Genomic DNA, 24471 nt, shown 5'->3' with positions numbered 1-24471 from the left:
ACTGTATTGGAGTACTGTTAGTAGACAGTCCTTAGAACTTTTCAATTTTACAAGTTTAGAATTTTTTAAATTTGATTTTTCTGAAATGGGACAGATTTTAGACCTTTTATATACTTATAGTTCTATAGAACACATAGTTCATTCTTATGTTAAATTTAGAAGAGTGATCATACCTTCACCAACATTTAAAAATGAGGATTTTTATATTGTAAATATCTGTAAATTTTAAAACAAACTACACCAAATAACTAAACTTTTATAAGCATTCTTTGGTTAATAACAAAACAGTAGTATAAAGCGGTTAATGAAAACAATGAATTATTAATATTCAAGAAATTAGAATATATTCAAGGAATTAGAATGTAACTTTAAAATTAAGCTAATGATACTAACTTTTTATTTCAAAGTGCACTTGCAATGTTTTGTGCCTCAGTGTTCTAAGTATACCATTTATCTTTGGACTGGCAGTGCTGCTGTGTCTGTTGGTTTGGTGACTTAACTTTTTTTATACTTAAGGTTAATTTTTAGAAACTAGATCTTTGATGATTTGTCTTTTTACCCCTTGAAAGTTGAGAGAGTAGTTATTTTAACCTTTCAATTCGGATTTTGCATAAATGGGAGTTTACTCTAACAGGCTGTAGTTAGGGAGATGGGAAAGGAAGAACATAGAAGAAGAAATGGTAATTTGGAAAACTGTACTCACTCATAACTAATTTATAGATTAGGATATTTTTTATTGTGAATTTAGAGTAGAATCTTTTTGTAACTGCATTTTTTCCTGGCCTGCAAACATCTGATTTTTCTTAGCATTTTATGACATTCACAGTATATTCATCCAGCAATCAAGTTTTGAATATTAGACAATAATGAGCCCTGATGTATGCCAACTGTGACCATATATTAGGTATCTAAAAACTCACATATTCAAAACAGAGTCTTAGTAAATGAGACTGACGTGGACCCAGTCCTTTGCTGGACCAAAAGTCTTAGTGCCTTCCTTGATTACGTATTAGTCTTTCCCCTTTGTCCCCACATCTAGTCAGCCAGCGAGTCTTGTTCTTTTCCTTTAAAATGCGTTTTGATTGTCCACTTTTCTCCATCTCCTTTACTACAACTCAAGTCCATGCCACAGTTAACTCTTACAAATAGTGTCCTAACACTAGCTTTGTCTCAGTTTCCACTTTTCATATATAGTCAAAGTGATTTCATTTTCTTTTTTAAGATTGTATTTTTCCTTTTTCTCCCCAAAGCCTCCCGGTACATAGGTGTGTATTTTTAGTTGTGGGTCCTTCTAGTTGTGGCATGTGGGATGGCGCCTCAGCATGGCCTGATGAGTGGTGCCATGTCCTCGCCCAGGATCCGAACTGATGAAATCCTGGGCCGCTGAAGTGGAGCACGCGAACTTATCCACTCAGCCACGGGGCCGGTCCCATCAAAGTGATTTTTGTGTCCCAATCAGATCATGTCATTTCCCTGACCGAAAACCTCCAGTGGCTCCATTATTAACATTAGCAACAAACAAAACCCCCAGATTTTGTCTACAAGTGCTGTTTGTAAGACCATATATGAACTAGCCTATCCTTACCCCTCCAACCTCATCACATTTTACTGTTAGATAAATATGCTTATCTTCTCTCAGGTCCTTCTTGCTTATTTTCCCTTTGTTGAGCAATGCTTTCAGATTTTCAGTCATTTAGATCTTAGCTCAAATCCTCCTTTTTATGTGTATTTTCTCAATTGTAATAATGACTGAAATTTTTTCCTTCACTCATAAGTGAAGAGCATGGAGAGCCAGGCACCTTGGTTTTTGTGTTTGTCATCATTTACTTAAGTGCCTGGTGCACAGTAGCTGTTAAATACATATTTGGTGATAGATTGAAAGCTCTATGCCCTGGGTAAAATCATTTGTTGATTTTGAATTTGCTGTCCATTAATGAATATTTATATGTAGTGTTTAAAACAAGTAGATCAGAAGACTGTCTTTGAATCTTAGCTGCCTTACTTGCTGTATGACCTTGGGCAGGTTACTTAGCCCTGTGTGCTTTTCTTCCTTATTTATAAAATGGGAATAATAATATATTCCACTTCAGAATTTTGGGGTGCAAATAACAAGATACTACATGAAAAATGCTTAGAACTATGCTTGACATGTAGTAAACACTATATAATTGTCAGCTATTATTAAAGATAGTCTTGCATATTATTTTTCCAAGACTAATAGCTGTAGTGTTGTTAAATTGTTTGAAATGCTGTTTGAGTTTTGCTGGCTTATTACCATTGCTAATTGAGAGAATACTCTCAGAGATAGGGTCTATCTCTCTAAAGTCTAGAAAATTTACATGAAGATGGTGTTCTTGCTGCTTTTATCTTCTTACTGCTCTTGTCTTAGTGCAAGGAAGTTGGATTCTCTGTTCTAGGAACTTTAAAAATGTCCATCACAGGCTGTTTTAAAACCTGCCTAATATACAGTTTTAGGAGTGAAGGTAAATGGGGAGGTACTGGTGGTAGTCAGTTTTTCATATAACCTATCCACAAGAAAAGAATAAAGGTATGAATCATAGGATAAGAATTTATTTTTTTCTACAGTGGTTCTTGTGTACAACTTCTGCATGTGTTAGTGTGGGACTTTTGTCTGGTTTCTTGTAAGCCTTATACCAAATGATGAGAGGAACTGTTTGTTCATCTCTATACCAGAGGTTTATGGCACATGGTAGATGTATATTCAGTTGTTTATTGAATCATTTTCTATTATAAAGCATGCTGTTGTAAAATATAAAATCTAGTTATGAAACACTGTTTCATATTTTGTGATTTAATAATGGAGAAATGAAGCAGCAAGTTAGAATCAGTGTTTTAGAAAGTAGGACTTTCTGTTTCGTAGTGTTATTTGGCAACAGTTAAATGTGTTTTGAGCTTTGTATCATCAGCTCTGATAAGCTTTCCCATTTTTTATATGCAACTTCTGGTTTGCTTTAAAGGAAGAGTCCTAGCTTTGTGGTAACTGAGCTTTGGAGGGATACATGTCGGTGTTCTTGTGCCTTTACACATTGTTTACAAAAGGGTGAATTTAGAGAAGTAACTGCTTTTCTGTGTACTTGTATTCTGTGAAAATTGGGATACACAGGAAGACAGGACCTTTAGGGGTATGCCACGTAAGAAACACATTTGCAGGATTTAAGTTGCTTCAGAATTATATAAAATTAGTACTGTAGTTAATGATTTGATGTTTTCTTAGGATATTTTACATTAGCTTGGATTCTTGTGGGCTTTGACATTGGTATTTGAAGTCCGAGTTCACAGGTATAGGGATATGGCATCGATATTTTATTGGTAGGTGTTTCAAAGACTATATTACAGTGGATAAGGGAAACCCTGAATACCTTTTTAAGGAACATTGTACAGAGTTGAGGCTCTCCTGTATAGTAGATGACCTTGCCTGACTCACTTAATCTTTCTGGCTTTTAGTTTTCTCATCTTTAAAATGAGGATTTTGGTAGCACAACCATAAGGACCCACAACTAGAATATACAACCATGCACTGGGGGGCTTTGGGGAGAAGGAGAAGAAGAAGAAAAAAGGAAGATTGGCAACATTTGTTAGCTCAGGTGCCAATCTTTAAGGGAAAAAAAAATGAGAATTTTGGTGATCCCTAAGTTTCTTTTCAGTGGGTAAATTTAATTAATGTATGTTTTTTCATTGTTAAATTTTTTTTTTTTTTAAAGATTTTATTTTTTCCTTTTTCTCCCCATAGTCCCCCAGTACATAGTTGTATATTCTTCGTTGTGGGTCCTTCTAGTTGTAGCATGTGGGACGCTGCCTCAGCGTGGTTTGATGAGCAGTGCCATGTCCGTGCCCAGGATTCGAACCAACGAAACACTGGGCCGCCTGCAGCGGAGCGCACAGACTTAACCACTCGGCCACGGGGCCAGCCCCCATTGTTAAATTTTTTAAACAACATAAAAGGATAGTTCTATACAAAGAAAACAAATCATTTTTACTCCTGTGTTTTAGAAACACCCCCTAAACTTTTGAATGTTGTACTGTGTTTTCTTTGAGATGATGATGTCATGTTAAGATGCAGTGCTTTGAAGAATAATAGAGCTGCAGCCACGTAAGCCCTGCGGGACTGGTGATGGCCGTCTACAGACTAGTCCAGGCCCCTTTCACCAAGTGGGTGGGGTTGCATCCCCAGGGAGGGTTCTGTGTGTTTTCATATTTTTTTAATTGAAATGTAATTGACATATATTGTGTATATGTTGATTTGATACATTTATAAGTTGAAATATGATTACCACCATAGGGTTAGCTAACACCTCCATCGTGTCCTATAATTATCATTTCTTTTTTATTAGGAGAACGTGGGAGGATTCTTTTTTTGTCCACCATCTTTTTCATCCAGGTTTTTTGAGTCTCATTAAGGTGCCCCTTAGTCTTGAGCATATCCTTTGACTCAGCGGTTCTACTTAGAATTTATTATGAAGATATGTGCAAAGATTGAGCAATATGTTTATTATAGCTGCATTACTTTATAATAAATAAATAAAAATTTGATATAGAAAATGGTCCAACAATAGGCAAATTAATTTTGGGATAGTTATTCAATGAAATAGTATGTAGTTGTTAAGTAATTGTTGACATTAAAAGATGTTCATTTTAATTTGAAAAAGTATTTATGGATGCATATGTATCAAATACATTAAAATTACATATTTATATGTATATATACAACTAAAAAGTGTCCTGAGGGGCTGGCCCCATGGCTGAGTGGTTAAGGTTGCATGCTCCGCTTCAGTGGCCTGGGGTTCATCAGTTTGGATCCTGGGCGTGGACCTACACACAGCTCATCAAGCCATGCTGTGGCATCATCCCACATAGAAGAACTAGAATGACCTACAACTAAGATATACATCTGTGTCCTGGGGCTTTGGGAGAAGAAAAAAAAAAGAGGAAGATTAGCCACACATGTTAGCTCAGGGCCAATCTTCCTCACCAAAAATCAAAAAAAAAAAAAAAAAAGACTGAAAACTGGCTGTCTATAGTTGGTAAAACTATGGATCATTTTTGTTTTCTTTGATAGGATATGATATTCATTCACTCAAAAATATTTTAACAGTTTTATTGAGATATAATTCATATCCCAAACAACTCATCCATTTAAAGTGTGCAATTCAATAGATCTTAGTATATCCAGAGAGTAGTGTGGCCATTAGCGCAACATTTTCATCACTCCGAAAAGAAACCCTGTACCCATTAGCAGGTACTTCCTGTTTCTCCCCAGTTCTCCCTCCTGTCTTGCTGTAGGCAACCACTGATCTGTTTGCCTGTTCTGGGTGTTTCATATAAATGGAACTATAAAATGTGGTCTTTATGACTGACTTTTTCTGCTTAGCATGTTTTCAAGGTTTGTCTATATTGTAGCATATGATAGTACTTCATCTCTTTTTATTGCCAAATATTCCATTGTATCGATCTACCATATTTTACTTATCCATTCATCAGGTGATAGATTTTTGGATTGTTTCCAATTTTAAATGTTATGAATAATGCTGTGGAATATTTGTGTACAAGCTTTTGTGTGGACGTGTTTTCATTTCTATAGCCGTGGAATTCCTAGGTCAAATGATACTCCATGTTTAATCTTTTGAGGAATGGCCAGACTGTTTTCAAATCAGCCCCCCACCATTTTACAATCCCATCAGCAATGAATGAGGATTCCAGTTTCTCCGTATCTTTGCCAAGAGTTGTTATTATCTGTCTTTTTTATGAAAGCTGTCCTGGTGGTTGTGAAGGTAGTATCTTATTGTGGTTTTGATTTACATTCCACTTACAGCTAACGATGTTGAGCATCTTTTCATGTGTGAATATTTTTTTTAACCTTTGATACATAACATGAATTATTTATATTTGTAAAGGTCTTCTCTCAGTTGGAAAGGCATAGTTATTTAATTTTTGGTATAGTGATAAAGATGTACATTTAAGTACGACATCATGTGAACATAATAGTAAAATAATAGAAAGTAGAGCTTGAAAACTTGAATCTGGAGGAGCAGCAGGAGAATTTTTTTTAAAAACTATTCAGCAAAATTAAGAATAAAGGTTAACCACGTGTAATAAAAAGGTATATGTAGAACGAGGTGGTATAAAACCAAATAAGTGATTGCATTATGTGACTAGATCAAGTTCTAGTAAGACTTTGGGTTGGATTAATAATCTCGCTGTGTCTTACTTTGTGAGACAAGGTTCAAACAAGACATGGCCAAGTAACAGTATAATGTAGTCACAAAGGAAGCAAGAAGAGCAGTATTGCTATTTGATAAAAGTAGAATTTAAAGTCGAAGCATGAAGAGGAGAGAAGGGTACAGGCAGTCCTTAGCTTTTCATAGTTCAAGTCTACATGCATATTGGTTACCATGGTTTAGTTAAATCACACCAGTCCCCCAACAACATGGTTCAGATTTCGCTTACCCCGGAATATGAACTGTAATTGCATAAACTACAAAATTTGTGGCTAGCTTTTCAGTGCACAGATGAAGGTGTAAATAACAGATGCATAGATGTCACTTACTTCAGAGTCTTGGTGTTGGGCAGTGTGCATCTGTCTCTCAGTTCATGCATAGACAGCGAAGTGTAGTTGTGTTGTTGCCTCTGTCTCCATATACCCACCCAGGTTACATTAGATAAAACCAACAAAATAGGGAATTGGCTAAGAAAGATGAAAGGGCAGCAGAGAAACAAACTGATAATGCTAGAAGTGAAATTTGAGTTGAATGTAAGTGGACTTCTAGAATAAGTAGCTAACCTTGTGACTGTAGACATGCTGCATTTGGAGAGACTGGATCTGCACCCAGAGGAACATAATTCACAGCAAGCTCAGCAACATAAATAGGGAAAGTGGTTGTGATGAAGAGGATGAAGATGTCTCAGAGGAAGTGACACCAACAGAAAACATTAAAGATACTTCAGAACATTGAAAGTGCACAGGATAAAATGTTGGAAGCTGATCACGATCAGACTTATAAAAGAGTATAACAATTTGCCAAAGCATAAAAAATATGGCCACTCAGTGGTGTCATAAGTTATATGAACTGTTCAAACTACTCTTCAGCTTTTTACAAAGAAATGAAACGCTTTGACCTCGAGGTTTCTAATGTTTTAAATTACAGTGTACTAAATAATTTAGTATTTTTTTTTTTACTTTTAACACTTAATAGAGTGTTTAATGTTTTGACAGTTTTTAAAGGTTATGGAACAATTGTAATTTTTCCCATTGTTTATTAAGCTTGCCTTACATGATCATTGTTATGGTTTCACACTGCCACGCAATGTGAGGACTACCTGTTTTGAGAAAAGAAAAATAATCCATGTAAATTTAACTCAGACCTTTATATGCTAAATAACATCGTGGTAGAATCAGTCTTCTCTTTTGAATAGCTTTTAAGTTTAGAGTCATATCTAAAAATGCCCTATGTTTGAGGTTTTATTTATTTATTTTTTCCTTTTTCTCCCCAAAGCCCCCTGGTACATAGTTGTATATTCTTTGTTGTGGGTCCTTCTAGTTGTGGCATGTGGGACGCTGCCTCAGCGTGGTTTGATGAGCAGTGCCATGTCCGTGCCCAGGATTTGATCTGTTTAAGGTCTTAAAACATTTTTCTGGGGCTGGCCTGGTGGCGCAGCGGTTAAGTGCGCATGTTCTGCTTCAGCAGCCCGGGGTTTGCCGGTTCGGATCCTGGGTGTGGACATGGCACCGCTTGGCAAGCCATGCTGTGGCAGGAGTCCCACATATAAAGTAGAGGAAGATGGGCACGGATGTTAGCTCAGGGCCAGTCTTCCTCGGCAAAAAGAGGAGGATTGGGGGCAAATGTTAGCTCAGGGCTAATCTTCCTCAAAAAAAAAAAAAAAACCCACCCGTTTTTCTGTAATTTCATTAAGTATTTAAGATCCCTTCCACTTCTTGAAATTCCTGTTGCCACCAATTTTGAGCCCTTTGGGGATTTTGAACTATAAATGAGGGTGCTGTCTTTTTATATTGCTGCTTAGTATCCAGTTTTTTCAGTCTTCTTTCCAGCTTCCAGATCTCTGTTGATATCGTCTCTCTTGTTGTTGTCTTTCGCCTTATGAGTTGTTTTTGTGGACTTTTAGGAGAGAATTTGTGTTGTGTTGAATTGCTTTGTTGTAACTGGAAGTGTACTTCATTCATTTTTTTGCTGAGGAAGATTTGCCATGAGCTAACATCTGTTGTCAGTCTTCCTCTATTTTGTATGTGGGTTGATGCCACATCTTGGCCACCAACACATGGTGTAGGTCCGTGCCCTGGAACTGAACCCAGGCTGCTGAAGTGGAGCACGCCAAACTTAACCACTAGGCCACAAGGCCAGCCTGGTATACTTTATTTTTGATGGAGGTTTAACTCGGGTCATTTACTTGGAGTTTTAAACTGATTACATAGTAGGAATTGTTTTACTGTTTTAACTAAATGTGTTGTTTTTCTAATTTGAGATTATGGGTAGGAATGAATGAGGCCTAGTAAAAGTTTGAATTTCTGGATCAAATGAGATGATGGTGATTTAAGTGTGCCTTAATCGATGGTGCAGTTAAGATACATGGATATAATGAGTATTCTTAAATTACAGAATTTAAATAGTAAAGCTGACTTTTATATGCATTGAATATATTTAAATAGAGCTCTCAGTCTTTAAATTTTATCTTAAAGCCTTTTTAAATATTCGAACTAGAGTGTTAACTGTAGTCATTAGGTCCCTAATTCTTAAAGAATTTCAGCAGATAAGGAATTTGTGATATGTACCTAATTAATAATTAATCTTAAATTGTAGCACATTTTAGAGGAAATGAGTAGTAATTTGGTTTTCCTCTTGCTTTGGAAAATACATGTCTATCAACCATCTCATAGCAAAAAACTCATATATACTGTGCATCTACCTTTATAGAACTGACAGACTTCTATAGAACTGACTGACCTAGGGAGACATAGGGGCTCTGTTCCGGAGAATATATGTAAATATATAGGTGTATGTACACACAGCAAAACAGTTGATGGTCATCATTCACAGATTCCGTATTTGTGGATTTACTTGCTTATTAAAATTTATTTGTAATCTCAAGTCAGTGCTTGTGGCACCTTCATGGTCATGTCTGTGCAAAATGGCCCAAAAAAATGAGGAACTTGATACACACATTCCTAGCTAAGGCTGGACGAGGCAGTGCTCTGCCTTCTTGTTCCAGATTTCAGACTGTAAACAGGCGTCCTTTTTGCAGTCATGTATCTCCAGGGTTTTTGTATTTTTGTGGTTTTGTTGGTCATTTCACTGTTTATAATAGCCCCCCAACCATAGTGCTGAAGTGTTATTTAGTGTTCTCAAGTGCAAGAACGTTGTGCTGTGCCTTGTAGAGAAGGTATGTCATGAGCTGTTGGCTGTGAGTTCATTGTTAATTAATTACCAATATGTATTAACTAAGGTGTCGTTAAACAGAAACACATAAAACAAGGTTATGCATTGATTGGTTAACTAAAATTTTGTGACCAGAGAGAGGCTCACAGGAACCTATTCTGTATTTCCCCTGGAGCAGTGGTACAATATTTACTAATTCAGTGTTCACAGTGACTTCATCGAACATAATTACCACAAATACAAAAATTGACTTTTTTATATATATGTATATGTGAATGAACTAATGAACCAGTTATAGCATCTGATTCTTTCATTGAATAAAGTAAAATTCTTAACACATATTCATTTTACTCTAAAAATTTAAGATGTGTGTATATGTATGTACAAATGTAAGAAATATACATATAGTAATATACCTTGTTGACAGTGTTTTATGAGTTGTGGAATATACCAAACTACTTTCAAATAAAATTATATTTGGACTGCATTTAAATATGTTGATTAATGCAGTTATGTCACATAGTTTTTTTTCACTTTTGTGCATTTTTTTTATTGTGGTAAAATAGACATGAAATTTACTGTTTTACCATTTTTAAATGTACAGTTCAGTGGCATTAAGTACATTCATATTGTTGTGCAACTTGCATGTTTTTTTAAAACAGGATTATGGATCTAGGAGCTTGTGACTGAATTTAATAAAAGTATTTGGAATTAAATATAATTACTTGTGTCTACCCTTTAATTATGTAAGATTTTTAATGCATTTTAGATTAAGAATTTTTGATAATTGCATCATAGGGTAGTGCTATTTAATAACTTATTATATATTTGAGATTGCTTTGCACTCACATTTTCCCCTCTCCTTTTTTAGTGCTTTTTTAGGCCCAAAGGATATATTTCCTTACTCAGAAAATAAGGAAAAGTACGGCAAACCAAATAAGCGAAAAGGCTTTAATGAAGGTTTATGGGAGATAGATAACAATCCGAAAGTGAAATTTTCAAGTCAACAGGTGCGTCATTTTATGTCACGTTTAGTTTAGTAGTATTTATTCAGTCTTGAGGAATAATCACTATTCTAGCTGTAGGAAAATAAATACTAATTTAAGAGCCTTGTGAATTTCAGATTAAATTGTTCTTATTTGTGAGATTGAACCTTGACCTTTCATATCTAGATGAACTGATGAAAATATTATTTGCATGGTTAAACAGATCTCAGAAAGCTGGGAAATATTTGGTTATTTAGCTCCTGATTGAGAGTTTTTGTTTAATGTGTTATTGAATTTAAACCCATGTGTACTGTTCTCTTAAATTCAGGTTTTGTAACTTGAAGGGTGTGTGTTCTTTTTCTTATTTGCTTTAATTTCTAAATCTGTAAAATTGTATTAGGAAATGATCCTCACTTGGGTTAAGTTAAATATGTGACAAAAGTACTTACAGCACTATGCAAATTACACTTAATGTTTTTGGTGTCTAGAAGAACATCCTTAAACCTCCTTTGTATTCTGTTTTCCATGTGTCCAGAGCTTTTGTTCATTTCTATTAGACTTGAGGTAGTAAAAAACCAGGAAGAGTATGAGTAAAGAAGTAGATGGCAACAAATTGAAATTTTTGCAACTTTCTACTTTTAAACCTATGTTTTTTTACTTTGCATGTGTCACGCTTTTTCTTGTCTTTGAGAACTTTTCAGAGGCTGTTATGTCTGGAATGTTTGTCTTTCATTGATGCTCCAAGGCTGCATTAGATGATCCTAAATGCCTTCATTATCACCCAAAACTCATTTGTTAGAGTACTCATCATGTCATATCATAATTGCTGGCTGTACTTGTCTTAACTACCACAGGCGTTGACTCCATAAACAAAGACGTTGTATGTCCTATGTGCCTGGCATTATTCTGTGTGTGGGAAGAATAGGTATTCACTAAATATTTGTTGCATGAATGTAAGAATGGATGAATGGTTTCCCATCATTATTGCCTTGACTGTGTAATGGGAGTCCAAGGAGACTGAATTGGTTATTTCCTGAAGCTAACATTTTGTAACTTCACTTGGATCACGTGTCCTGTGATTCTACCTTCAAGGTCTCTCTCATCCACCAGATCGCACAGCTTGGTCACCCTGTTCTCTGTTCTATCTACCTACTTAATCTCCAGGTAGTTTTCACCACATATACTTGGAATTTTCCATTTCACAATGAAATTTTTAGTGGGTTGTATGTATGAAACCCAAGAATTTTCTGTCTTTAACAAAAGTACAAATGATTGTCCTGGTGTGATGTACTCTGTTCTCTGCCCAGATGCATCCTTAGTGGCATATTTCTAGGGTTTGGGAAAGGCCGTGATGCCCATACTTACACAAGACAGACAGACAAAAAATGGCCATCATAATTTATGAAAATTTCTGTAGTGCTATAAGTAATTTTGAAGGCATTTTTACATTTTTTTGTTATAACTTCATAATAATTTTGTGGGTTATCAGCATTGCCTTTTTCACAAAAGAGGAAATGGGTTTACAGTTTAAAAGTTTAGCTAGAATACATGGAACTGGAAAGGGGCACAGTTTGGATCACAGTGCTACTTTGTAGATCTGTGCGTACCCTCACCTCCCAAGATGTGCTTTGTTGCTTCTGTTACTTATCTTTTTGGTTGGTGTTAGTAGAGTCTTGGGCCCTAGATCACCCACTTAAGTATCTATCATCCATGGGGTACTTTTAAAATCTAGTGATGATTACTGGACTTCCACTTAGTACCTGTTAAATCAGAATCACTTAAGTTTGGGTCTCAGGAATCTGCATTATAAATAAACTAAGTTTGAAGTATAGACTAATCAAAGTCTTTAAATAAAGCTGTGATATATATCCTTTGCAGAAGCTGTTTGTCTTAGAGTACATAGATAAGCTTGTCTCTCCAGAATATCTCAGTAGCTGAATACAGTGCAGGTCTGTGCTATTCTCAATCAACTTCCACTGTATCTTGTTGGATATTTGTTGGTTAGAACATCAGAATGGTGTTCTTTGTAATATCCTTTCATTTCAGCCTCGTTGTTTTATCCTCTGCACTTGTATATATTCACCTACAGGAATCCAATCCCTTAATAAGACTTAGAAGAAAATCAGAGCATTTAAAAACTATTTAAAAATTGTATATATTAAAAGCGTCCTATGGAACAGAAATGTGGGTACTTTTCTAACTTCCTTGCACACAGGCTTTTGATTTTTCATGGGTAAGAAATTTTAAAGTTGAGGTAAAATCTTATTTTGTCAAATTAATAGACTTGATTGTTCATAGGCATCAACTAAACAATCAAATGCATCATCTGATGTTGAAGTTGAAGAAAAAGAAACTAGTGTTTCAAAGGAAGACACTGACCATGAAGAAAAAGCCAGCAATGAGGTGTGTTTGACTTCACTTGCATTTTAAACCCATTTTGTTGCAAGGAATAAATTGTAAAATAAGTTGGTCAATTGATCACAAAGTAGAAAGTACTCTTAAAATTTCCTTGTGTAAATATTAAATTTGTATTCTAAAATAATTTTTGCATCTTTAAGATGCCTGGATGTTTCTTTGAAGTTACTTTGCTGTGCAAAATATGAGGTCTGGCTGTAGGAGAGTGGTTACTGTCAGGGGTTTTTCTTTTTTTTTTAAGATTTTATTTTTCCTTTTTCTCCCCCAAGTCCCCTGGTACATAGGTGTATATTCTTCGTTGGGGGTCCTTCTAGTTGTGGCATGTGGGACGCTGCCTCAGCATGGTTTGATGAGCAGTGCCATGTCCGCGCCCAGGATTTGAACCAACGAAACACTGGGCCGCCTGCAGCGGAGCGCACGAACTTAACCACTCAGCCACGGGGCCAGCCCCTGTCAGGGGTGTTTTTAAAGCAGGGTATTGTTTGATGGATGTACTGCAAAGGGCATTGAACCAAATTTTTAAAAACCGTGGTTTGTTTCCAACTCTCATTATCTCTGGGTGGGGATGCTCATTTAGCCCTTCTAGGCCTCATAAAATGGTGGTCAGATCATCGCCCAAGTCTCAGTCATCTCTTAAAATTTACAGCCCTAAAGTTCCAGATTCTACTGTAGAAAAAGTGGCTCTGTAAATTTAAATAGACAAACTTCCTATGTACTAGCAAGGGTGACTTCTATATTTGATCTGACAGAGGAAAGGTTTTTGGGGCAAAGATATTGGCTATTTCACTTTATAATGATACTGTTAAGACTTTTAATGTTTATAATTTCAAATGTCGGAGAAGCAAAACAAGTTTCCCTATTACTTTTAATGAAACATGTCTGTGGCTTTTAGTTTTAAGAAATTTTCTTTCATGGCTCCCGGCTGAGTGGTTAAGTTCGTGCATTCTGCCTTGGCGGCCCAGGGTTCTGCCGGTTCACATCGTGGGCGCGGACATGGCACCGCACATTTGGCCATGTTGAGGCGGTGTCCTACATGCCACAACTAGAAGGACCCACAACTAAAATATACAACTATGTACTTGGGGGATTTGGGGACAAAAAGCAGAAAAAAAAAGAAAAAATACTGGCAACAGTTGTTAGCTCAGGTGCCGATCTTTAAAAAAATAAAAATTTTCTTTCAGTCTTGATATAATTTGTTCCGTTTCATCTGTTTTTTTTTTTTTTTAGGATGTGACTAAAGCAATTGACATAACCACTCCAAAAGCTGCCAGAAGAGGGAGAAAGAGAAAGGTAATTTTACTGCTTAACCACAGGATCTTAAAAGAATTTTTATTTTAGTTGCATTGAGGAAAAATAGAGATAATGAAACCTTACTATTTAATTTAAACTTGGCCTTTTAGTCTAAATCCTCTAATTTTTTTAAAGGGTAGGTTATGTCGTTTACTTATCTGTGTATCTTTTCCTAGATATAGCACCCTTAAGATAAGTTAAATGGTGAGGGAAATAAAATGCACCAATTTTCATTTCTTTTAATGACACTGCCTCAAGTTTTCTCTGTAAAATGGATAATATATACTCATAAGGTTGTTGAGAGGATTATGTGAGTTAACACAAGTGAAATCTTCATAATAAATCCTGGTACATAGTAACTGCTATGTAAGTGTTGTCTGTTATGATGTTGTTGTTACTTCACAGCATTGTTGCATGATAGGAGAGTATGTGACAGTTCAGGACTAGGTACCTCATGATTGTAATCAGTGTGAGTTTCTTCTCTATATGAAATTCTGTTCATCACAGCTTTTTCTGACCTATTTATGTCTCAGGCTCTTATTGTATGCCAGAGATACAAAGAAAACTAAGAGTTCAGTATCTCGAGGAAGCAAAATATGAAAACATAATTACAGTGGCAGGGGCTGTGATAACTTTAACAAGATTTTAAAAGATGGGCAGAATTTTGTAAGTCATATGAAGGAGGGGAAGGAGATGTGAGGCAATTTGAATAGTATAGGTGTAGAGAAAATTTCATTCCAAACATTTCAAGTATTGCATTTCAGTATTACCTGACTATAAAGTTTGAGGGAAAGGGGTACAAAAAACCCCGTGTTATCCTGAGGAACTTGAACTTAGAAAAAGGAAGGGAAGCCAGTGAATCATTTAAAATTTTAGATGCCTCCTCTTTTAAAGCAGTATGAAGGATGGGGCTTCGCTAATTCATTCATTCACTTTCCAGGCACAGAATTGAGTAGTGAGTAAAGAAGAGGAGGTCTCAGTTCTCATTGAACTTAGGTTTTTGTTGAAACAGACAATAAATACATAAAATGAGAGTTAAAATGGGGACTTAGGATAGTGACTTGGGAACTAAGTTGTGAAAGGCCTTTCTAAGGAATTAGCATCAGATTGGAAGGGCAAGAGGGGCCTTATGTTATAGCAGGTTTTTTAGTAGTGTGGGTGAGATGGATTTAAGAGCACTTTAGGAGGCACAGTGGATAGTTGATTGGAAGTGGGTATAAAGGGAGGGGGGAGGAATCTAGGATGACTCCAGGGTGTTGGCTTGGATGACTAGATTAGGTTCTGAGAATGCAAGGGATGTCGGTTTGGAACAGAGGCATGGGGAGGAGAAAGTGAAACACCTGTGGGAATTGGACTGAAGATATATATTGTTCTGGAACCAAAGGGGGAAAGGTAAAAGTTAAAGATGCAGTCACTTGCGGAAAGATTGGATAATAGATAAAGTAGTCAAGGGAGAAATTTACTGGGGAGAATGCAGAAACCAGAACCCCAAGGGAATATAATTGAGTTGACAGGTTGCTTTGTAAAATTATGACTGAGAATGAACTGTCAGGAGAAAATGTAAGAGGCTAAATCAAGCTAAACAAGAGAGCACAGAGTTTAAGAATGAGGGAGTGGTTGGTGGTGTCCTGATGTAGAGGAGGCCACTAGGATATTTGACATGTAGGCTCCCCCTGGATACTTTAAGGTCAAGTGGTAAGGATAGATGAAGTGGGTTGGAGAATAAAATGTTTGAGGTTAAAGTTACACTACTTTTGAAACCTTTGAAGGGAAAGAGAAAGAATGTAGCAACAGGGATTTGCAAAGAGAGTGTTTAAAGTGAAAAAATATAAGTAGAGGCTTTAACACTTTTACTTTGCAAAAGTAGGAAAGATCGGAGATGTGGAAAGAGTATAAATTATTGTATGTAAGCATATGCTGGATGAGAGAAGGGAGGGCACATTTGAAGGAACTTTGGAAGGAGATGGACATTTCATTCTTTCTAACTTTGAAAGGCATTGGAGGAGGCTGTTAATTTCTACGGAGACTGGGAAATTAAGAGAATTCCTTTCTGTTGGCTACAGTCTTCCTTCTCCCCCACCCAATTCAAAAGAAAACTGCACGTATGGTATAAGGCTGGAAGAAAGGATTGAAAGTTTATGCTAGTGAGGGGAGAAGAGGAGAGCATGACAACAGACAGGGTAAAGGATTAATGGATGGCTTTGAGATCCCAACTGAGAGTGCATAAAATGAATAAACGTCTGTAGGATTTTTTTAGCGGGGCTCAGCAACAGGGGATAAGAGCAGGGAAGATGAAGTTTTATAGTCATCCTCTGGTGGAGATTTGTGGGAGCGGTGCAGCGAAACAATTTGGAGGGCTTAAGGATGTGTGTGAGTGGTAGTCCCATGAGGTGATTTTGGTAGGCCTTAGGTAAGGTCATGAGAGGAGTAGAGCTAGACAGTGGGGTGGGTAATAAATGGGGAGAAATTGTGTCAAAGGGTTAGAGGTCTTAGTGAGATCAGGTAAAATATGGAATTAATTTTCAGTCAGAATATTTGCATTTAAGATATTTAAATATATGTATATTTGAAATAACTGTCCTTTCTCTGGATAAATTATTTCTTATTCTTTGATTTTATTTTCATAAGGAATGATTTTGCTATAACAGTCAAGAATACGTGTCCATGGTAGGGCTGGTTTTTGCTTAGTATTAGTGTTAATATATTTTTATTTATAGTATTAGTTATTGAAGAACTTGTTACCTCTTAAATTGGTATCTCCTCAGAATGATCCGTTTTACTTGTAATTCTCATGCGGTGTCTTGATTTATTTCCAAAAGCAGAAAGTGTGAGTGAAGAGGGTTTTTCTTGCACTGAAGAGCTCATCACTTTGAACTGAATTTTATTGAACTTTTGCCCTCTTAATTCCTCAGTGGTAAAGGAGCTCTCATAGAGTCTTGGGTTCTCAACCTTTGGTACCTGGGGAGTTTGGTAGATGCCTGGCTCCCTACCCCAGAGCTACTGATTCAGGATTGGGGCAGGGCTAGGTGATCTGTAAATTCTTAAAATGCTAGAAATGCACCTTGAGCTAATGTTTAGGGAGCAGTTCAAGGGTTACCTTCAGTGAGTTTATTGACTTTTAATAATGCTTTGAATATGCATTATTCCAATTATAAAAGCAAAAATAATGTTTAAAAAGCTTAAAAAAAGAAATGGATGAATTCTTAGAAGTGGGATTACTGAGTTAGATTTGTGTATTCTTTATTGCTGATATTCATAACAATATTAAGAAAGGTGTTAGCAGTCTGTTGATTATTACTTACTGATCATCAGTAATGGATATATGAATGATTCTCTGCATCCTTACCAGTACTGGGCATTATCTCTTAAATGTTTGCAGATCATACCTAATCGGTAGTTCTTAACCTTTGTTCTCTTCTAATGCCTGAACCAAGTAAACTGATTCTCGTTTGGTGCTATTGTCTGTTTAGGGGACATTATAGTTTGCAAAGGGTGATTGGAATTTCTTACTCTGTGAGAGTAAATCTCTTTATGAAAATAAGAATAACTCCTAGGGAAGACCAGCAGATCTCAATCTCAGTTCAAAAGTAAAACGTATTTGTATTAACAAAGTTAAGAAGTGTATCAGCAACTTCTTGCATTTTCTAATACAGTCATGTGCTGCCTAATGACATTTCAGCTACAGACCACATATAAGATAGTGGTATCCTAAGATTAGTACCATATAGCCTAGGTGTGTAGTGATTTGTGTCAGTGCACTCTGTGATGTTTGCACAATGACGAAATTGCCTAACAACGCATTTCTCAGAACATATTCCTGTTGTTAAGCGACCGCGTGACTGTATTAGAATACTAACTTAGGTTCTGTATCATAAGTACACAATGTAAAGTGTTAGCATTTTGAGATACTCAATGAAAATACATTTATAAGCAATGTATGAATTGTTAGTGTAATTACAGCATACTTTGGTCACCATTTTGCATTAAGAATATTAGCTTTATTTTTACAAATGACTTTTAGGTTCAGAATATATAAAAAGTCAAATTTTTTGTTTCCTAGAATTGTTCACGAGAATTATAAGCTAAGTTTGGGGATGTCACTCTGTGAGGAGTTGACTGTTGAAAAATAATAAAGATCATATAGAAGTTATGCTTATACTTGAACTCATTATCTTAGAGTAGCGTATTTTTGCCATTGATTTAAACTTGAAATGCCTACTATTTGCTGAATACGTTAATTAAATCTTTGTGATTCAGGCAGAAAAACAAGTAGAAACTGAGGAGGCAGGAGTAGTGACAACAGCAACAGCGTCTGTTAATCTAAAAGTGAGTCCTAAAAGAGGACGACCTGCAGGTAGGATTTTTAATGTTTCAATCTCTGGCTTTTGATTAATATTCCAGTCCATGAAAGTGTTGTACATCAGCTGCTTTGGAATAAGTGGATAGGCAGTTGGTTCTGTACAATACACAAATCTCAAAGGGGATGAACATGATTGTTTCTGTCCTGTGTAATAAAGTATTTAAATATGAAATAATTGCTTGGGACTTTTCTCATTTTCTGTTTTATCCCTGTTGTATTTTCCTCTAATAGGTGCAAATAAGGCTGTGTTGAGGTTTCAATTCCATGAATGATAGGTTGATTTTACCTCTTACTTTAGAAAATACAAGTTTTCCAAATGGAGTCATAATGAAAGCAAGGGAAACATCATTTGAATAATTAAAGCTATTAATATTTTCAATTATTGCATTCTTTGTTTAGGACCTTGACAATATGCAGCTGTCTTCAGCACTGCCTCTTTAAAGTATTTTCCTAATTTGGCAAATTGGAAATAGTTTGGAAGGATCTGCCTCTAATACAAAGTAAAAACAAAGAAAATTAACCAAAATAGAGCCAGTTTTTTTTTTCTACTTCATAATAGGATTCTTGCTGATAAGGGGTAAGATGAGTAATACCCAGAAAAGAAAAGAAAAAACTGAGAATTTGTTTACGTAATTTTTATGTTGGAATTTAATATTGTAATGGATCAAATTAATGGTGGTGGTAGAAAATTCAGTGAATTCAAAAATGTGAATGTACATATACACATAATATTGTAATATGCATATGAATATTGGGTGTAAGTCCTGCTGTCTATAATAAAGTTGAATTTTGTGATATTCCTGTTAAAACAACAATGAAGGGTGTTCTTTTAAGCCCTCTCAGCCATACGAAGGACAAGAAAGTTATTCTGTTGATGTGCCTCTTTCAGTTTTCTTCTGTTGCTCATTTAAACTACTGGGGGGATATTATCTTTAAAACTTAAAATAATTGTAATAAACCACAAATATTCTTAGTATATCATTTGTAATCTTTGTATGTGAGATTTCCATCATAAAGGGAAAGCTGGTAGTTACAAATTTTCTTTTCCTGTGAATGTTAGCTACAGAAGTCAAGATTCCAAAACCAAGAGGCAGACCCAAAATGGTTAAACAGCCCTGTCCTTCAGAGAGTGACATGTGAGTTTATTTTTATCGTATAATTAGTTACTTAATAAATGAGACATTTCACTTTAAATAAGTATAACTTTCTGTGTGTTTTTACCACTTTTATTTTACAGGATGTTTGTTGCTATTACAGTTTCTATTTCTAAAAATTATGGGGAAAACTGTTGAAAAACTTTTATTATGTAAAAGGTAATATTGGGGAATCAGGAAAAATCTGATGTGATTTCATTAATTAAGACATTTTCTTCATATATAGGATATAAAGATAGTTAGATATAATGCAGGGTAAAATCTGTAATAGGGAAATTGGGCAAGATTGTATGTTTAAGGAAATTTTAGACAAAGTATTTTTGAAGGAATTTCCACAAATCTTTTTTAGCTCTTCCAGAATAAGTTTTATTTTAAAATAACACTAAAATTATTTTTGTAAATTTAAAATTTTAAAGTATTTTTTGAATGATAACTACTTAGTTGTCAACAAAATAATCAGGTTTTTTTCCTTGACACTTTTCCCCATATGGATCTTGTTTATGTTGGCTTTTCTGGGTAGAAACTTCACCAGAAGGAGTGTATATTTAGACAACGAGAGCAAAATGTTTTGTAGCTTTTGTGTTTAAAGATTGTATAGAGAAGGCTCAAGTAAGTATGTTATTTAAAAATGTATTTACAGTGTTTTGAATGAAACATTTTTATAGGAAATTTTAGTTACAGAATACTGGAGTGTTGGTACTTTTCAACCAAAATATGTTTGAAGAATTTTATTTTACTACCAAGCTAACTGTTAAAGTATTCTCAAAAATAGTGGCACAAAATTACAACATGGTTTTAACTACTGCAGTGAAATTAAGAAATTAGGTACATGCAGGTGAGTTGGGTTTTGTTTCCAAACATGACAAATAAATCTCACTCATCCCCTCTGTAAGTAAGATGTCTGATCATAGCATCAGGCAGAAAGTCTAGGATTTCATGATCAAGGCTTTATGTTGGAACTAGAAATACAAGTATCTGCTCCCTTCTCACCTTCATACATACATGTAGATGTGGGATGGGGAATCAAAATAAGTACTACTTCCATTTGGAAAGGACAAGATCAAGAGGCACACAGCAGTCATTGTCCCTAGGAAATCTGAATGCTGGGAAAATATTGTGAGAGCCCCATATTTTAGATATAAGGAATGTGCCCTTGATTGGGCCTCAATTTTCCCTGAAAGCATCTTCCTAGTCCATATTTCTCCATGGCTTTTGGCTGATTCCTCTGAGAGTTCTCTGCTTTTTCAGTATCATCTTTTGTTGCATCTGAAAAGGTCTTGGAGAACATTACCCTTTCTCAGCTGAGTTACTTTCTCAGTGTGCTTTCAAACTATAGGGAGTTGGGGTCCCATGGTTCCTTTTTAGATCTCCATTACTTTCTTTTGATGAAGGCTGGTGTCACTTTTGGTAATAACACTTCATTGTTGGGGTTGTGTCTGTTTCATTCTACTCAGCTTCATGTGCAGTGAGTGTACATCACCAGACATGCTTATCTTTTTATACTTAATTACAGGCACCTTGAATTTACAGGTTCTCCTCAGAAGAGACCCCTTGCTCTCTTTTTCCTAGAACCAATTGTCCATCTGAAGGATCAAAGTAGCCCAATTTGAATTCTTAAGGAAAGGCTGGCAGCTTATACCCTTATTGGATCTTTGACCCCAGTCTTTGTCTGAATGTGAAAATCTTGTACAGGGTGGAAGTGACTTTCAACACTGAAATTTTTAAGTTCTCCTTTGTCATCCTATTATTTTTGAACTCATCTCTTTCTCGAAGTGCCCTATCAAAAGCATCTTGCTAGGGCCAGCCCCGTGGCCGAGTTCACACGCTCTGCTGCGGCGGCCCAGGGTTTCGCTGGTTCGGATCCCAGGTGCGGACATGGCACCGCTCATTAGGCTATGTTGAGGTGGCATCCCACATGCCACAACTAGAAGGACCCACAACTAAAATATTCAACTATGTACTGGGGGTATTTGGGGAGAAAAAAACAGGAAAAAATAGTATCTTGATAGTAACCAGCTAAAGATGCCAGCATAAACAAGGTCACTGAATAAATTTTCTTTTAGGTGACAGTTTTACCCATTGTATAGTAAAATATTAAGGTTTTCAATTTCCCAGTACCAAAGCCATTGTCACATGTTTTAGGTTTTTGTTACTGGTATCAATTTCTCTGTTAATTGAGCTTTTTTGCTAAGGTGATGGACAACCCCAAAATAGCAGTAGTCTACAATATTGATTTATTATTTATGCTATATGTCGGCTGGGCATTGACTGTAGCTACTCCTGGCTGTGTATCTGGGCATAAAGTCAGTGGAGTGCAGAGCTCAACTATTTAAGCTCTTTTGAAACCTCTGCTTTCCACCATGAGAATAGCATGTATCTGTTAGTGACAGCTTCTTTGCAGTGGGTCTTGAAATGATAAGACAGTAGAACAGAGCCCAGAAGAGCTGAAACTGTCTCATAATCCTCATGTTAAATAAATATTTGTTATAAGCCGCTGAGATGTCTGGGGTTGTGTTTGCATTTTTAGCACAAGTTTTCGCTTGTGTTAACATATATTAAAAGACTAAAGAAATTTACAAATACAATTTTCCTTCTGTACCTTGACCTATTAGAAAGGGAAATTGTTAGTATGGCGAAGTCTGAAGGAAGTAAGGAGGACCAGTGGGCAAAGACTCATTATTTGTAGCAAGCAGTGATAGTTATGGTTTATGGGAATTCTCTGCTTTGATAATGTTAAAAAAACCTCGAAATAATAATCCCGTTTCTTAAGACCTTATGATAGACTTTTTAATTTATGTTTAAAAAAGAAAAGAACAGCTGCATGGTATTCCACTGTGTATGTATCACGATTCTTAAGATCTATCCCATGTATGAATACATTCTTTTAAAAACATTGTCATCTATTGTTTTGTACATGTGCAAATGTATTGGTTAGAAGACATTTCTCAAAGCAGAGCTGCTGGGTCAAAGGGTATTTGCATTTTTAATATCTGCTTCCTTCTGTAAGGGAGTAACAATTTGGGGAGGCAATTGGTCAATATCTATTTAAGAGCCATAAAAATGCTGTTTATATTTATTTGTCTATTCCCATCTCCATGAAATTGATTATCACAGTATTTACATACATGGAAATATTGAAGAAAGTTGAATGATTTTAGTTGCATGCTTTTCCTTCTATCAGTTAAAAGGTGAAACCCATATGACATTTGAAAATAAGCATACCCAATGATAGTTATGTGACAAAAAAGTTTCTGAAAAGATAAAAAGTGAATTATTTTTGTTCCAGTTTAATAATCTCTTAAGGGTTCAAGGAAGCAGTTGTCTGGTAGGTCATTGGATTTGGAATTGAGACATTGGGCAAATTGTTTGACCTTTTGCATTGTCATTTTCTTATCTGTCCAGTGGAATGGATTGGACTATATGATCTGAGTCCCTTCCAGCTCTCAAACCCACTGATGTAATTGTGTAGTTTGTAAAAATCTCAATGAAATTCCTTGAACAGTAAAAAGGTTAGCAACAGCTCATCCAAGCTTCACGTGGTATTTCTTTATAGGATTGCTGTAGTTAAACGTATCCATAAAAAGTAATTATGTGGTTAGCATTGGCATCATTTGATTGTCCTTCTAGAGCCTACTGTCATAACATAAATACTCATGTTAATTTCTGCTGTACACAGCATAAATATCATCCAATACTAATACTAGGATTACTGAGCAGTTTTTGTAGTTTGACCTGTTTAGTGATGTCAGTGAAATCCAGTGGTGATAGGAATGCTTAGATGCAGTGAGTTCAGCCCTGTTTGATATTATGCTTACTTGGCCATATATTTTACCACTGTATGTGTAAGTTGGGAGCCTTGCCCTTGCAGGGGATATTTCTTTGAATTCTAAAATGACCATATTTGATCATATACAGTTCACTTCTGCAACTTTTTTCCCAGTGTATCTACTTTTTAAACATAATTTATAATAAATATGTAGAATATAACCTCCATAAGATGCAGGGATATCATCCATTTTATACAGTGTTGTATCCCCAGAGTCAAGAATAGTACCTTGGCATATAAGATGGTACTCCATGTTATTTTTATCAATGAGTAAATCACATTACAAAAAACTTGGAAAACAAATGGGAAAATCACTTGTCTGCTACATTAATGGCACTATAGTTTTTGTATCTTTTCATTTATTATATGAAAAGGATATGAAAAGGATGGTTCTTCCCTTTTATGGTTGGATGGTAAAGACACTCCATTATATTTTACTTAAAGGTATTTTAAATTAGTCCTTAAATAAAAAATAAATTATAGCTTATTGTTATCCAAAATACTTATTCAGTTGACTGGGAGAGTATGGTTGAAGGAGAAGTATTAATGATACATAAAAGTTCATTGTCCACCCTTGCTCTCTCTAAAATAGGGTAACTGAAGAAGAAAAAAGTAAGAAAAAAGGGCAAGAGGAAAAGCAACCTAAAAAACAGCTTAAAAAGGATGAAGAGGGCCAGAAGGAAGAAGATAAGCCAAGAAAAGAGCCAGACAAAAAAGAGGGGAAGAAAGAAGTTGAATCAAAAAGGAAAAATTTAGCTAAAACAGGGGTTACATCAGCCTCTGATTCTGAAGAGGAAGGAGACGATCAAGAAGGTGAAAAGGTAGAACATTTTATGTACCCAATAAAATATTTGTTCTACTTTTAGATTCCTATTAGTTCTTAATCTTAGTAAACTTTCAGTGTCTTTCAAAGTCTAACTTTTATAAACTGAGTTTCTTTACCTTTCTGAATAAACTTGAATTAGCTGTGTTAAAATACATTCTAGATTTCTTACCTTTTCACAAGAAATGGAAATTAAATATTATATAATAA

The 24471-nt window shown here is 35.6% G+C and overlaps 1 protein-coding gene across 5 annotated transcripts in view; it reads left to right on the top strand.

Moving 5' to 3' along the window:
* PSIP1 (PC4 and SRSF1 interacting protein 1) overlaps window positions 1–24471 on the top strand; it is a 38965-nt gene that overhangs the window by 5587 nt on the left and 8907 nt on the right. For all 5 annotated transcript variants that reach the window (XM_044757053.2, XM_044757057.2, XM_044757058.2 and 2 more), the window contains exons 4-9: window positions 10279–10417; window positions 12692–12796; window positions 14036–14098; window positions 18356–18452; window positions 19519–19594; window positions 24031–24259. In XM_044757053.2, the coding sequence (XP_044612988.2) occupies window positions 10279–10417; window positions 12692–12796; window positions 14036–14098; window positions 18356–18452; window positions 19519–19594; window positions 24031–24259 (709 nt within the window). The remainder of the gene's footprint in view (window positions 1–10278; window positions 10418–12691; window positions 12797–14035; window positions 14099–18355; window positions 18453–19518; window positions 19595–24030; window positions 24260–24471) is intronic.

Source organism: Equus asinus, chromosome 23 (assembly GCF_041296235.1).
Source record: "Equus asinus isolate D_3611 breed Donkey chromosome 23, EquAss-T2T_v2, whole genome shotgun sequence".
Lineage (NCBI taxonomy): Eukaryota > Metazoa > Chordata > Mammalia > Perissodactyla > Equidae > Equus > Equus asinus.
Note: the sequence above shows the minus strand (reverse complement) of the source record. Positions and strands in the feature narration are given on the sequence as shown.